The following is a 15,719-nucleotide window of genomic DNA, read 5'->3' as shown; positions in this document are numbered from 1 at the left end:
ACCAAGAGCTTTTTTTTAATTTTTTTTAACTATTCCCTTAGTTTATTTTGTCATCCTATAGGGTCTGAGGAACGTCTGTTCGACAGGGAACCCCTATTGACACTTTTGTCAAAATGTTGAAAATTATTTAATGTATCTAGTAAAAAATAAGTAATATAACGTTTTTTATGTAATATTTTTACTATAAACAGCGATGTTCAAATTTCATATCCCAAATAGTACAGAGTAGGGTGTCAATAGGTGCTTACACGAGTTCTTAAAATGTCAATAGACGTTCCTTTCACCCTATTAATCATATTCAAAAATATTCTTTTTTCAATTTTTCATGTATATTTGTCTTTTCGAAATTACAGAATCTAGAAACAATTCACAATTAATGCGTCAAATATTCTTGTTTAAGTTGAAGTCTTATCAATATTACGTTTTTGAATTGCGAACTTCTATTTTCGGTTTTAAACTTAAGTTCACTAATCTTCTTTCAAAGTTCCATTCTACAAAATACATTGCCATTCCCCATAGATTAACTGTTCTCTGCATTTTAACTTTTCAAAATTCTTGTCCATTCATTTCTGCAAATTTCCCCAACAACTCCATAAAATATACTTTCTTCTTCTCTCCACATTCTTCTCATCCATCTTCCTTGGCAGATCAACAAGTCTGCATGAGAAGCTATACTCTCAACTATGCAAATTTCCAAGCCCAGAGTAGTAATAAAAAGTGACCCATCTCTGGAAGCAGATGCTTCGAGAATCTTGCATTTTTGAGGTGCGATCGGGAAATTTGGCGACCTGTTCAATTTAGTACAAAGTCGAAGAAGTCACTGAATGCTCATTAATTAATTATTGTCCATGATGGAAGTTCATCGATGCAAAAAGGCGCGCATGTTTGGGGATGGTACGTGCTTCTTAATCGGCGTGCGTCGTCAATGAGGGACAGCTGGAGCGATCAATGTTCGATGGACTTTCCAAGCAAAATAACTTTCAAGAGACGTTTTTTTTTCGTATACGAGACTGAAGATGATGGGTCTTCTGAGAGGAACAGGAAAAGAGAAATAAACACAAGATGTGCACAAAAACAACTCCCAGAGGGAATACAAAACAATATCCTGGGCTTTTTTGGGGAGAAAACTGGGGAGTTTAAAAATATTTATTATTTCGTGGGCCATTCTTCCTTGTTTTTCTTGTTGTGCCAATTCAATTTCTGGCACCAGCTCTCTCGTGATGGAAAAATTGGTGTTTTGGGTGAAAAATGTGACTGAGTTGGAATATATTTTGATGGTTGGTACGCGAATTGCAGCTGCTGCACGTGGCAGACACATTCCAATTAATTACTCTTCTTGTTGTAACAAACTCGTAAACACTCCATTTTTTCTGGTTTTGAGACCTTTAAACAGTATCCCTATAAAAAAAATTCTGCTGAGAATCTGCGGAAAAGAATTGAAGATTAAACTAAATCCCTTGAATTGCGGTGTACTAATGGGATCCCAAATTGATAAAGAAATTTTCCTAAGTAATATGGGAAGTTTTCTTTATCATCCCTTATGGATCTCCACAGAAATGTTCAGATCTACAATAGGACATTTCCATGGCATATTCTTACATAGAAGTGATTTTAAATGGGATAGGAAATTTGTACGTTTGAAATTTAAAAAAAAACTTAGGATATAGAAAATAAATCCCAAGGAAATCCATTAGATTTTGTGAAAAATGTTCAAAATTTCCTTGTCATACTGCGATACTATACCAAACTCTTTTTGTATAAGGATTCTTGGATATTATGTCAGGTTCACAAATCTATCAACGAATCCATTGATCTTCCGGTGTTTCGCAGTTCATTGCCATTCCTGGAGAAATTCTGTTTCTTTTTTCTCTGGGAGTGTGATCGTACCAATGTGCGAAAAATGTTGATATTTTAATCTTCTCCGCCAAAAAGCACCTGACTGGTGATCTCACTGGTCAAATCGCCAATGTAATAAACTGCGAAAGCCTGTGTCCAATGGAGAAGAAACACGATTGCGATTAATTTGATCCAGAAACAAGCCGCATTTGGGAGTGGATTAATCTCCGTAACTCATAGGAAATTGATTGAGATCTCACTTAAATCAAATTTATCGATCTGCTTCTAATGCATGTAGATCGCCAGTTATACTAAAAACATTCCATTCCCATTTCAGCTCGATGCCTGCCTGGCTGTGATGAACAACATGGACACTGCAATGTGCCAAATCAATGCGTGTAAGTATTGAAAAAAAAAATTAATTGTTCTATATCCCCAACTGATGCCCTCCGCAATCTCTCTGGCCTCCTGACCCCGAAAGTGCCCCTCGAAAATTAATAATCCGGCCTCAGCCGAAAGTTCTCTCCAAGAAAGTTCACTTTAGTACAATCCGGCAATTGGATTTTTGATCACCTTTCAAATTTAATTAAAACCATCTCTGAACATCTTGGGAAGGCGATAATTCTGTTTGGAGAAATGCTGAAGAAGCTGTGAAATCAATATGAGATGCGAAATTTCTTTTATCTCAATTTTGACCGGTCAAAAAGGCATTCCAATTAAGAGATGGAAATTTCTTTTTCAATAAACACAACTGTGATACTGTGATTATCCCAAGTATTTATTTAAATAATTTTCAATTAAGTTTCTTCAGTCATTTATTTGTAACTTCTCAATCAATAGACTTTTAAATTTGGATAATGCAGATTTATCAAATTTAAAACTATAACTCGGTTAGAGATAAAAACTGTGACAAAATTATTGTCTAATAAATTTTGTTCAGGATTTTTAACACGATTCGCAAATTGTAACAAAAAGTTTTTCTCAATTTAATTTTGTTTTCAATACTTAGCACTTTATCCAGACTATTATCAAAACAAGAAAAAAATAATTTTGGATAAAATTTTTGACATATTTTATGAATATTTAATAAATAAAAGTATCAATTTATTTAATTCAAAATAGAAGAAACTGTCTTCTGTACAAAAATGGCCTCATGCAATAAGGAAAATTTTTTAAAAATAATAAATTAAAAGCAGATTAGATTAAGAAACTGCTTCAAAATAGAGAAATCTTACTTTTATTATATAAATCTTACATTGTAACGGTGTTTTGTCCAGTGGCAGCCAAAATCCCGAAAGCCAAAATCCCGAACGCCAAAATCCCGAAAAAGCCAAAATCCCGAAATCCAAAATCCGGAAACCCAAAATCCCGAATGTTCAAAATCCTGAATCAAGTTTATCTAAAGAGTTCCCCTGTATCGGTGGCAACTAAAATCCTGAAAGCTAAAATCCCAAGTGTACAAAATCCTGAAAGAAATGAAATTAAATAGAGGAAAATTTTTAGAATAATTTCCCAAGACACAGAAGATTTCCCTTTGCCTCCAGCAAGCGCGGGTGCAATCGTAGGAGTAGCTATGACACTTTTAAGAATTCGGGATTTTGGCTTTCGGGAATTTGACCGGGATCCGTTTTGTCTACCTTGAAAAACATAACTTTGCTTTAAAAATGTTATCCTGTTTACCCTTCTATGATATTGATCTTGATTGAAATATTGAATTAGTAAAATAATAAAAGATTTTTTATTAGTTCTTAAAATCAAAAAATTTTATCCAAATGAAATGTTATTTAAAAAAAAAATGGATAAACTCTTTGTTTGATAGTAAACTCCAAAAGTTTATTGTTTATCTCGATCATGCTGAAGATCACATCCGAAAACAATCTGTTAAGCAATGTCTTCATTTTATCAATCAGTTTATCCAAAATGTTAAACAAACTATCATAAATAAATCCTAGAGAAAATAATTATTACATATTATTTTCTCACTTGAGGTCCTTGAGTTCTTGTCCATCCAGTCCTTTATCAAATCAAAGTGTTCTTTACAAATTTTTTATCAAATACCTTGGATAAAATATTCCTTGATAAAAAACATCAACTAGGATAATTTTTTCCCTAATTTTGAACAAAAAACAAAACAAGATCTAACAGTTACTCACGAGATTTGTATTGCATTAATTACTGAAATTGAATCCTCAATCAAGACATGCATCAAATATTTAAGAACATTTTTAGATAAAGCTCATAATTACATGTTAATTGCCATTTCAGTGAAAGCTTTTAGAGCGCATACATAACAATCTCTTGTTCAACCTGTCGCTGAATTTTGTCAACGTACTTAAAAGTTAAAATGATTAATCCTTACACAGTGTGTTAACTTTCACGCATTCCCGTTTAAGTGCATTTGATAAGAAGGTGGGGGAGAGAATAGGTGTTTTTATTTAAAAGTTAAAGAGTATTTGTGGAGAGAAGAAGGAAAATATGAGGAATAAATTGTGGCGTGTAGGTTTCCCAATAAAATCAGAGCTTATTAAATTGCGCGGCGCGATACGAAACGATCGACACGCCTCTTCTCAAAGTCTTTCCCACGAAAGTCTTAAGCTACAACAAACTCCCTTATACAGCATTTTTCACGTGTTATATTATCCACGGAAATTTTAAAGTATCTCTCTCTCTCTTTTTTTAATCCATGGTTTATACAGAGTTTTTCTTTTTCCAACGGATATCATAGTGGAAATAATGTCTGGGTGTACTTGAGAAATAAGTTTGGATATGTTTTATTGTCCAAAAAATAGTTTCGTGAGCGTGGCCAAAGGAGACACACGAGAGCAATTGTTAAATATTTTGACGGCAATTAGTGATCTTCACTCGATCTTGGATCATGTCCCCCCTTTAACTCGATCGTGATGGAATCTCTGTTGGAAGTTTGAGCCCAGAGATCACTCAAACTATCTTACCTCGGCGCCTTATCGCGACAGATCAAATTCAGCATTCTATTAAATAAATCCGAGACGGTTGGTGTTTGATTGAGGAGGAGACACAAAGAATTTCGGATTTCTTTCAGCCTTGGCTCAAGATAACTTTCTTCTCACACATGATCACCATGCTCTTGATGAGAGTCAATCATCATCAGACATCATGGTTTTGTCACAACAATAACACAACACCAAACCATTGTCACTATTGTAATTCAAGCCCATGTATCATAAGAAATATGAGTTTGCTCTTTTTTTTCTCTTCTGGCTCCACATTTCTCCCCCCTTGGAGCTTTAATACAAGATACCAACAATAAATATTATGCAAAAGATCGCAAGATGAAAGGAAGCAATGCGTGCGTCGTGGCGAAAAGTGAAGACACTTACAATATAAGTTATGATGCAACAATTGCCATACATTCATTTGATGATCATGATGACAAAACGCCGTATGATCATGATTAAATCGATCGCGGGTGTTGCTGAATACCGATGAGCAACAAAAGAAGTCGGTGGGAGCATAAAAAATATCTTCCAAGTTATGCATACAAATACCTGAAAGGAAGACATTCGATTAACAATTGCCAATTTTTTAAGCTGTGAACTCCTTCTCGGAGACACGCCAATGACCCTAATACGTGATTTTGTGGGGTTGCTGGGATAATTTGTGAGTTGTGTCGTTAATTTGAGACTAATTTAAATTGAAAGCAACACCACATTAGTGCTCCATCCGTTTCTAATATTTTTTTTACCAAGCTCACACTCCCTTCCTCTTGTTCCAGCATCGAAATATTTTTATAGTTGATCGAAAAGTTCGGTCAGCTTTTTAGAAAATTTGGATTTGGTTTATTTCAGAGTGCTAGGCTCCTATTTGGATCTTTGAAAACATTCTTTGTTAATCAAGAATAGGTATATTGTTTAAAAAGCTTTGATAGCGAATAAACAATATTTCCAAGTACAAGCTCAAGCTTAAACTTACTTTGTGCTTAATAGAAGAAATTACCTGATACTGTCCTCGGTGCTTACGTATAGTTGCACTGAGAAAAAAACGGGGGTGCGATTAACTTTTTTTGCTCATAACTTTAACACTTTTTAGGTGTAAAAATATATCAACATTTTTTAATGTTACTTTTACACCTTTTCAAGGGTAAAATTAACATGAAAAAGGGTAACTTTAACCCCTAATACACCTAAAAAGCATAATATTTACACTGATTTCGGATCAATATTGCAGGATAAAATAAACATTTCCGGAATGTTATTTTAACTTTTTCGGATTTCTCTCAGTGTGCTCAAAATAGAGTTTGCTGCTTTTTCTTAATCTTATTTATTATTGTTTTTAAACAAATGAAAAACTACGCCCGTAAATTTTTCAACTATGCCCGTGAAGACCTCAAATGCTCCGGCTTAAGCTCTTATAAGATGCTATGTACTGCAACAAAATACGAAGAACTGTTTTGAATAATTTTAATACTCAGTAAATAGTTTTTGGAATTTAATCAGAACTGCATATCAAGTATCTGCAATTTTATTTTGTTCTGCTTGATATAAGTCTCAAAGACTTATAGATAAAAGTTTCAAACTTAGCTTGATATTCTTTACCGAAGCTTTGGTTTATCTTTTAACATTTTGGAAAGCATCACCAAAAATTAAGATCTAAAACTTTGAGTTCACAATAAACTTTAAATTTTGGTTTCATTGCTATATTTAAAATTTTAGAGACTTTCTAAAATATTAAGAAATATTTTTCAAATTTACTCTGACTAGTACCATAAGTATTACTTCTCCAGCTTGTGCTTAATTCTAAATAATCAAAGAATCATAGATAAATAATTACAAATTTTGACTAAAATATAGAAAACGAAATATTTTCATTGGATCAGACTTTAATTTAGTTCTAATAGATTTATTTAAATTTAAAAATCTTCTCAAATTTCAAAGCCTGGGTTTGTATTCTAGGTGATGTTGCTTGAAGAGATTCAAGCGTAATGCAATTCTGGAAAATTGAATGTATTATTTTATTTATTAACTTTATACTTGAAACCATCTTTTCATTAAAACTTAATGTTTTTTGAGAGCTTCTTTATGTTGTATGGGTTTTAGTTTTACACATTTGGTAAAATCAAATTTAGTTTTTCAATGCATAACGGTTTAGAGCAATGCAGGGCACTTTATACTCAAAATGGCATTCCAATTATATCTCATACGTACTTAAACATTGACATAAGCTTGTAACTTTTAGTAATCAAATTGCATTTTTAACTTCATATGAGAAACTAGACCTTTACGGTAAATGTCAATTTATATTTAAGTCCAAGTGCCGATCTTTGTCTGACTTAGAGGACCTACCACTACACGGGTTAAGTACACGAAAAGTGTTTTCTAATTCCGCACCCCTAAAGATCTGGTATTCGGCTTCACACCGACAATTCATTAGGAACTGTGTCGGTTTCGTCTACTAGAAGCATGTAATACGCCCATTAAAATTTTCCCTGCCATGTTATTCTCTTCCTTCAGTTCAAGCTTAAGGTTTTTTCTTTTGGAATCAAGAAACACGGTATAGACCTTTTTAAAACTTCTCTATTTCCTCCTCTTGCGTCGTTTTGGAGATTGGTTATCTCATTCCTCAGGTATGGGTACACTGAGAGAAATCCGAAAAAGTTAAAATAACATTCCGAAAATGTTTATTTTATCCTGCACTATTGATCCGAAATCGGTGTATATATTATGCTCTTTAGGTGTAATTGGCGTTAAAGTAACACTTTTTCATGTTGATTTTACTCTTAAAAAGGTGTAAGATTAACATTAAAAAATATTAATATATTTTTACACCTAAAAAGTGTTAAAGTTATGAGGAAAAAAGGTTAATCGCACCCTCTTTTTTTCTCAGTGTAGGTATGGGCAAGTTCTTATTAGGTTTTTCAGGAATCATTTGGACAATTACATACACTTGGACTTCGTAAATCACTTTCTGGGACGATGTCACCATTTGGACGGTTTGATTCTATGTAAAACCGCCTTGACTCTATACTTGACTATTAAAAAATTCTTGACTCCAAATTATCCACAAAAGACCGAGAACACAATTCTTGAGATTTTTTATCTATCTTCCGAGATTAGCTTGTTACCTTTGAGCTGAACATATCCGTTTTTGATACAAGACGGACTTCATACGGTGATCTTTTCAAAGAATTGAAAAACATTAAGAAAGCTCAGTCTGAGTTTAAACAAGCTTTTCATTTATGTCGCAGTCAGACTTGAGTTTAACTTGCAGAAATGTCCGCGAACTTCTAATGCAACCTACGTAAGTTTTCGCCTTAGCACGGCCGCGATGGATAGAGGAGGAAAATTACAACAATCAGCTGCACAAGAGTTCTTGAGTGAGTCTTCCACGTTGAAATTCCATGAATGAATATGAGATATTCGTGTGGATTATTGGGAGTGCGACTCACATGTGGTGTTCATGAATTTAATAGAATAAAAGGATGGAGAAAAAAATTGCCTCTTCAATGAACTGTGGGAATGCATTGTAAATTCAGAAGTCATAGTGTCCCGTACGCCAGATTGTGGTCTTGAATAGAAAAAGATATTTTTCCTCCACCAATTATTCAACAGGTGTTTGTATGTGTTGAAGCAACTGTACTTCCACGAATTGGTGATAAATAATAATTAAAGGTAGGAGAAAAAAAAAGAGTGGCAAAGCACCACCTTCCACAATATGCCATATTTGGCTCAAACTTAATTCTATTGCTATCTTTCACTTGGCAAGAGATGGTTCCTCCAAAAAAACCACTCATTCAACCATTCCCAAACATCAAAATAAAAATCCCATGAAATCTTTCACTTGATACCTTGCAGAAAGGTGAAATTCACAATTTGCAGGTGGAGATTACAACTAAAGAAGAAAAAAAAACGAAACATGAAGCTCAACAAGAGACAGTTGACGATTAAATATTCAAATGGATCCTCGTAAAATGTCACCAAAATGTCTTGATCTGCTTTTTTATAAATTTATGGGTCTCACTTTATGACTCCACCTATCTCCCGCAAATTTATTTACTTTATGCGCAATTTTTCCTCAACATTCACAATTGAAAGCAAGTTGCTATTTTTATTAATTTGAGAGAGAAAATTGGAGCGGAAATTGTCTCCGTGTTTGGTCGGTTTTTTTTCTTTATTGCCGTTCAATTCAAATTTGAAGGACAGATTGGAAAAGTTTTCTTGCGAAAGTGATCCACAAATAGCTTCCCGACAAAACCGAAAAACAACACTCGCGTTTTCACGGGGAATTCCAGGTCAGAGATCGTGCTGATATGCCAATTTTCTGGCGGTATTTGCTAATGATGAAAGTTCCCTGCGGGACCTCGCTAAAGCTTCCTCACCGTCAACGGATAATAGATACAAAACGAGGAAAAGTTGAGAGCTTGTTTTTGTTTTGAGATTGCTTGGAAAAATTCACCCTGGAATGCTCGAATGCTCAAGAGGAAATCGTGCTTAGGGAATGCATTGAATTGTCTTTGGGATCCTAGAAAGTGTCATTCAACCTTTGCATTGTTGCCCTGACATCTTGAGTACATATGTCTATTGAAAAGACAACAAGAGCAGTGAATAATTTGAAAACATGATGTCGAAATCACTTTGATATTATCGCTTAAAACCTTCAGATTGAGTGTTTTTGCTTTTAAAATACTTTTGAATTTTTGATGAGGCCCTAAACCTATAACTGAAATTTTTCTATGAAATTTGATATGCTTATTGCATCCGTAAGATTTTCCTCTGATCCTTATAAATTAAATCTAATCTGAATTAGAATTTACAAATATCTTGCTTGGATCTTGATAAATCAACACCTGATCCTTTCATAAAATAACCTATGATTACTTATTAAATTAGTCAGAATTTTCAATTCAATCAAAATCAGTTCAGGTATTTAGCCCTTAACAATACTTAAGAATACTTGGTATAGTCCTCTATCTTATATTCTACTGCAAATCATCGTACTTATACTTAAAATGTAGACTTTCAGATATATCTATACCCTAAACATACTGCCAGACCATTACTCCTTTTTATGAGTTGACCCTACCATTGGATTTTATACCAACAATACCCAATGTTCCGCATCTTTATCTCCTCATTTCAGATGCCAGTCGGGCTGGAAGGGTGAGCTGTGTGATGAGTGTGAGCCCTACCCAGGCTGCATGCACGGAACGTGCAAAAAGCCCTGGGAATGCCGCTGCAACGAAGGCTGGGGTGGTTTATTCTGTAACCAAGATCTCAATTACTGCACCAACCACCGCCCATGTCAAAATGGCGGAACCTGCTTCAATACTGGTCAGGGTTCCTACACCTGCCAATGTGCGCCCGGTTACACGGGAACTGACTGTGACATTGTGATCAGCAGCTGCGAAAACTCTCCCTGCCTCAATGGGGCAACGTGTCGCGATGAGACTCCGCGTGGCTATAGATGTGAGTGTCGGAAAGGGTGGACAGGAAAGCATTGCGACCGCGAAACCGTAACCTGCGCCGACAAACCCTGCCTGCATGGAAAGTGTCGTGACACGAATCAGGGGTTTAAGTGTGAATGTCCGCTAGGATACAGTGGTCTGAAGTGTGATACGCAAGTGGATGAGTGTAGTCCCAATCCCTGTATGAACGGAGCCACGTGCCTGAACAACGGCAACAGCTTTCACTGTCAGTGTCCATCTGGATTCGCAGGGAAGCGATGTGAACGGAATATCGATGATTGCCAAGGAAATCCATGCTTACACGGTGGAACCTGCATTGATATGGTTAATCAGTTTCGTTGCCAATGTGTTCCCGGCTACATAGGCTCGTTGTGCGAAAACAAGGTTGATTTGTGTTTAACGAAACCCTGTGCGAACGGCGGGACCTGCACAAATCTGAAAAACGACTACCGATGCACGTGCCGAGCTGGATTTAGTGGGAAGGACTGTAGTATTGACATTGATGAATGTGCCTCGTCACCTTGCAGAAATGGCGGAACTTGCGTAAACCGTGTGAATAGTTTCCACTGCGTCTGCACAAGCGGTTTTACGGGGAATCAATGTGAACAGGAGTTCAATGCTTCAGCATGGGATTCGGCTAATATATCTCGACATGTTTCGTCGGTTAGTGGCAGTCCGGAAGCTCATAGCGGGAGGAGTGATGAACTGAATACTGCACAAATTACGCTGATAGTTGTATTCTCAGTGGCCATGCCCTTGATCGTAATCAGTGCAGCTGCGATCGTGATGTGCATGAAGAGGAAGCGAAAACGTGCCCAGGAGAAGGATGATGCCGAAGCGAGAATGCAAAATGAACAGAACGCCTCCCATGGAGGCCTAGCCCACCATCACAATTCTATGTCCTCTAAGAGGTCAAGTGGCAGCGGCCTAGGTTTAGATGCTACATCACACAATATGATCAAAAACACGTGGGACAAGAGCGTCAACATGTCCAGCTCTGTGAGCGTGGATGATTGCCTACTCAATGCCAGCCTATACTCTAGCGGCGTGGGGCCGAATTTCAATACAGCGAGTGGAGGTGGCGCTGATGTATCCGAGTGCTATGGCAGTGGGCAAATGTCACCACTGCAGCGAGCTAGATCGCAAAAGCAGCTTAATACGGATCCCCTGGTGATGCACCGGGCGTCCCAGATCATCAGCACCTCACCATCCGCCAAAGATTTCCATGTGCCGCCGCCAGAGAAGCGGATATCGGTGCTGTCCGACGCGACACTGTGCAACACACGGTGGATGCCGCCGGTCACCCGCCAAATGGGACCCTGCAGTCCACCCCATATGTAGTGCTGTGCCTCCAAATGCCCAGGTGAGCCTGCGCCTAATTCCTAATCCATGACCCCAAAGTGATTGATGCTAAATGAACTTTAACCAATTTTTTTTTGTTGAATGAAAAGTGGTAACTTTAATTTTCTACTCCTATCCAAAACACCTCAAGTGACCCATGCTTTCCTTTGTTTTCACAAGTTGAGCTTTCACGAAAGCCCAAGGACTGACTCCCCTTCCCTGAATTTGTACAAAAAACTAACTGAGCAGCTCGAAGAACAAAGAAAAATTGACAAGTGACAGTTAGACATTAGAGTCTGACTGATGTAAGATGGCGGATGATAGAGTGAAGTGAAGTTAGCAAAAATAAATTTAAATGATAACTGAAAGAGTTACAATGGCCAGTTTGCTGCTCAATTGTATTTTTTGTGCATTTTCAGTTAATTTCTCTCTTAAGAATCGTTAGAATCTCACCTGAAAAATCAATAAAGTGATTTTTAGTTAATCTAGTTTCGCAATTTTTTTTTGAAAGATTTAAAGTGGTTGAGAGAGAAAGAGGTTAAAAAATAATAAGGAATCTCATAGTGTCCTTAAGAATTTTATACAGCACTGAGAACTTTTTTTAAGAGGTTGATGGTAGTGAGAGAAAATTAAGAGGTCAATAAAATAGAAGAAGAAAAAAAATAAGAAAATCGAGCGTAAGGTGAAGTAAAAATCACAAGTATTACGTCGTGTGTTTGTGTTTTGTGTGCTTAAAAATTTACGTAGATTGCGTATAATTTCCTCTATACTGTTAGCTTATTTAAAATAATAAATCATTAGTATTTCTATTGTTTAATTGTGTTGAAGCAGTTCGTCTGTCTTTTTTTTCGTGATTTATTCTCATCACTTTGACGATACGTCAAAAATACTTTTTCCAAGCCATAAAATTGCGAACTCGCGAACAATGAAAATACCACCAATTACCTGCAATTTTTTTTGAGTGAAAAAAAAGAGAAAATTAAAAGTTACACCTCAATTCCAGAAGATGACAATTCCAAAACCTTCGACAGTCTTCATTTTTTTACAATGAGTGAGAACATTTATTTCAATAGGAGAGACGAACTAATGCAATTCAACATGTGAAATATCATTAAGAGAAGAGAAAAAATGAGAAAAAATTGAAAAAAAATGAGAAAGAAAAAATATTTAGAGATAGAAAGTGAGAGAATGGGTTGATTTTTTGAATGAACTGAAGTCACAAATGAAAGTTCTGCTGTGCAGAATTTGACCTCTGATGTCCCTGATAGCCTATCCCAAGGTCATATTGAGTTGGATTAGGTTGACAAGTTTCTCTCAAATCAGCAGCAATTGATGCTGGGGCCATTTGGTTCTTGTATGACCTTCTTTTTGCCCACCAAAAAGGAGATCAACAAGATTCTGGTCAGCTTGAGAGAATTGCATGGGAATTTTCTGTTTGTTGTAATTTGAAACAGAGAGAAAAAATGCCAGAAAATAAGATGAAAAAAATATCAGTGGAAAAAAGATTTATATAAAATTATACAATCCCAGTAATATATTTGTAGAAAAGCGAGATATTAGCATAAATAAATGTAATAGTGCGTAACGAATACATTTAGACTAGATTTATCCACATTTTTCAATTTTTGTCGACATAAGTAAAAACATAAACTATATATATAAAAAATTGTAATATTGTGATCAAACGATTTAATTTATAGTAGATGTAATGTTGTAGGTATAAATAATAAAAACTAAGTCAAGACATTGAACGAGAGAAAAGAAACAACACGAATCACAATCCAATTTTCTCACTAAACTAGAATTTTTTTAAAAAAAGAAAAGTAAAATATAATGATTACTTTATATTTCAAAATGGACTGAACAAATTGTATTCTTAATGATCTATAATAGTTATTTAAATAAAAAAAAATTTAGATGAAAAAAAACTTTTGAAAATGACCAATCTTTTGACGAAAAATTAAATTGTACCAAAACTAAAAAAAAAAACCGCAAACCCCACAAAAATTTACAACACAGAATATATGCAAAAAAACAAGAAATTTTAATATTAAAATATTGCAATTTTGTACTTAATTCCTCAATATTCAGAAAATTAGAAAAAAAATAGCACACAAGATCAAGCGTAGAAACAGAAATTTGAAGAGTTCTCATCAAAATAAAATACACATTTGAATAAAAATAGAAATTTATTTAAATTTTTGTAATATAATTTGTATCATATTTATATATATTTAGCAAACCTTTTTTTGTGTATAATTAAATAGTGAGAAAGATTTAAAAAGAAAAAAGGCAAAAAAATGATCAGCATTATGTACATACATTGCATAAAAAATCCATTTTAAAATACACGAGAGACAAAAAAATCAATAAAAACTGATATTTGATGAAAAAATAAATACAGCTTGTTTGTTTCTTTGGGCATTCTCGCGCTCCACTCATATTTTCTCTGCTGGAAAGATGATGGACTCTGGGTGATCTTGGGAGATCACACTGAAGCTGATGATCATCAATTAGTGAGACACTGAGGTTTGTATGACGTGGATGGTTAATTGTTATTTAAACATACAAATTAACTCTCAATGGATGAAACACGTCGCAACAATCGTAAAATACACATTTTTATAGCGTGAACGTGCGTGACGATCGCGCGATGTTGGATCTTCTTGAATTTCTCCCAGGTGGATCATTGATCGTACTGGGAGTCAACTGATTTGTCGCTGCGAGAATCGAAATATTGGTTTTTCTCTGGGATTACATCAAAAGACACGGCTCTTGCAATCACATGAATTAGGGAAGGTTTCAGATCACTCTGAACAACTACACGTTCATCCAGCTTATAGAAAATAAACATTTTGAATAAGGTGAACAATTAATGCAAGACCATTTCTGAATTCTTTTTCATAAAAGAATGTTTCTTTTTTAAATAATTAGTGCATAAAAGTGATAAAATAAACACGGTAAGTTGCCTCATAATTTTTAGTTGATACCAAATTTATTTAAAAGTGCAACAAAAATTGCAAATCTATCCCTGAAACATGACAAAGTTGTAGAATAAATCTTTTGTTATCGTATCCCTGTATCTTCTTGATTGAAGATTAAAATTGAAATAATATAAAGATCAGGCAAATGAAAAACTACAGTGATACTTAAATATTTTATGGGATAAAATAATTAAATTCTTGTCAATTAATGGAGTAAACAATTGATTTACTTGACTAAGAATTCGCAGCAAAATTGGGAACTATTCCAAAGATATGGGGTAGGGTAAAGTGATATAATTTGGAATTAGTGTTACAAGTTGGACAATTCGCCGGTACAAGTTGGACATGGCTTTTTTCTTGATAAATGCAGTACAAAATTTGTTTCTAAGCACAGGGAACCAAATTATAAAACTAAAGCATTGAAAATATACAAATAAAAATGAAATACTAAATTTATCAAGACAAAAAGCACTGTCCAAATTATACCATTATTGTCCAACTTGTACCACTGACTGTCCAACTTGTACCACTGACTGTCCATGTACCACTTTTAAATTTGCTACTTTTGCAAATTTTTTTCTTTTGAAATTTATGCTTAAATTTAAGTTAATCTGAGATAAATATTTTCAGAATTAAATCCATCAAAACGCCAAAAATTACCAAGTTTTTTGTGAACTTCTTGTGATTTTGCTAGCGAAGCGATTAATATTAAATTTTCAAGACTTATTATTTAGAGGAATACAAAATTATTTTTTTATTTTAATTTTGAATGCAAAATTGTGGCGCAGCAGTGCGTGGACTGAGAGTAATTTTTTTTGAGGCGCTCCGCAGCAAGTAGAACTCAAGTAATTTTTATCCGATTAACTTGAAATTCTCAGGATAACTTCCGTGTTTGACTATCTAAATCTAGAGAAATACACACGATTATTAAGACTGATAAACGATTACATTTATAAACAAATAAATATAATTTTTAAGACCGAATATTATTATTATTTTTCTTTAAGTTGCAGCACTACAAAATTGCAAAACTTAATATTTGTTCATAATCGTGAGTATTTCTCTACAAAATCTGTTTAAGCAGTTACCCTGAAAATTACAAGTCAATTTAATAAAAAATC

The 15,719-nt window shown here is 34.7% G+C and overlaps 1 protein-coding gene across 3 annotated transcripts in view; it reads left to right on the top strand.

Moving 5' to 3' along the window:
- The window catches only part of LOC129810402 (neurogenic locus protein delta), a 54,417-nt gene extending 40,814 nt beyond the window's left edge, over nucleotides 1-13,603 (top strand). The window contains exons 5-7 of one of the 3 annotated variants that reach the window (XM_055860872.1): nucleotides 2,174-2,234; nucleotides 9,949-11,636; nucleotides 12,621-13,603. In XM_055860872.1, coding sequence (XP_055716847.1) covers nucleotides 2,174-2,234; nucleotides 9,949-11,614 — 1,727 coding nt within the window. In that variant the 3' untranslated portion in view covers nucleotides 11,615-11,636; nucleotides 12,621-13,603. Of the gene's footprint in view, nucleotides 1-2,173; nucleotides 2,235-9,948; nucleotides 12,103-12,617 lie in introns of those variants that run through there. The other 2 variants (XM_055860865.1, XM_055860859.1) reach the window with 2 other exon arrangements.
- Nucleotides 13,604-15,719: the final 2,116 nt, after the last annotated feature.

The sequence above is a fragment of the Phlebotomus papatasi genome, chromosome 1 (genome assembly GCF_024763615.1).
Source record: "Phlebotomus papatasi isolate M1 chromosome 1, Ppap_2.1, whole genome shotgun sequence".
NCBI classification, from domain to species: domain Eukaryota; kingdom Metazoa; phylum Arthropoda; class Insecta; order Diptera; family Psychodidae; genus Phlebotomus; species Phlebotomus papatasi.
This window is presented reverse-complemented; position numbering and strand designations above follow the sequence as displayed.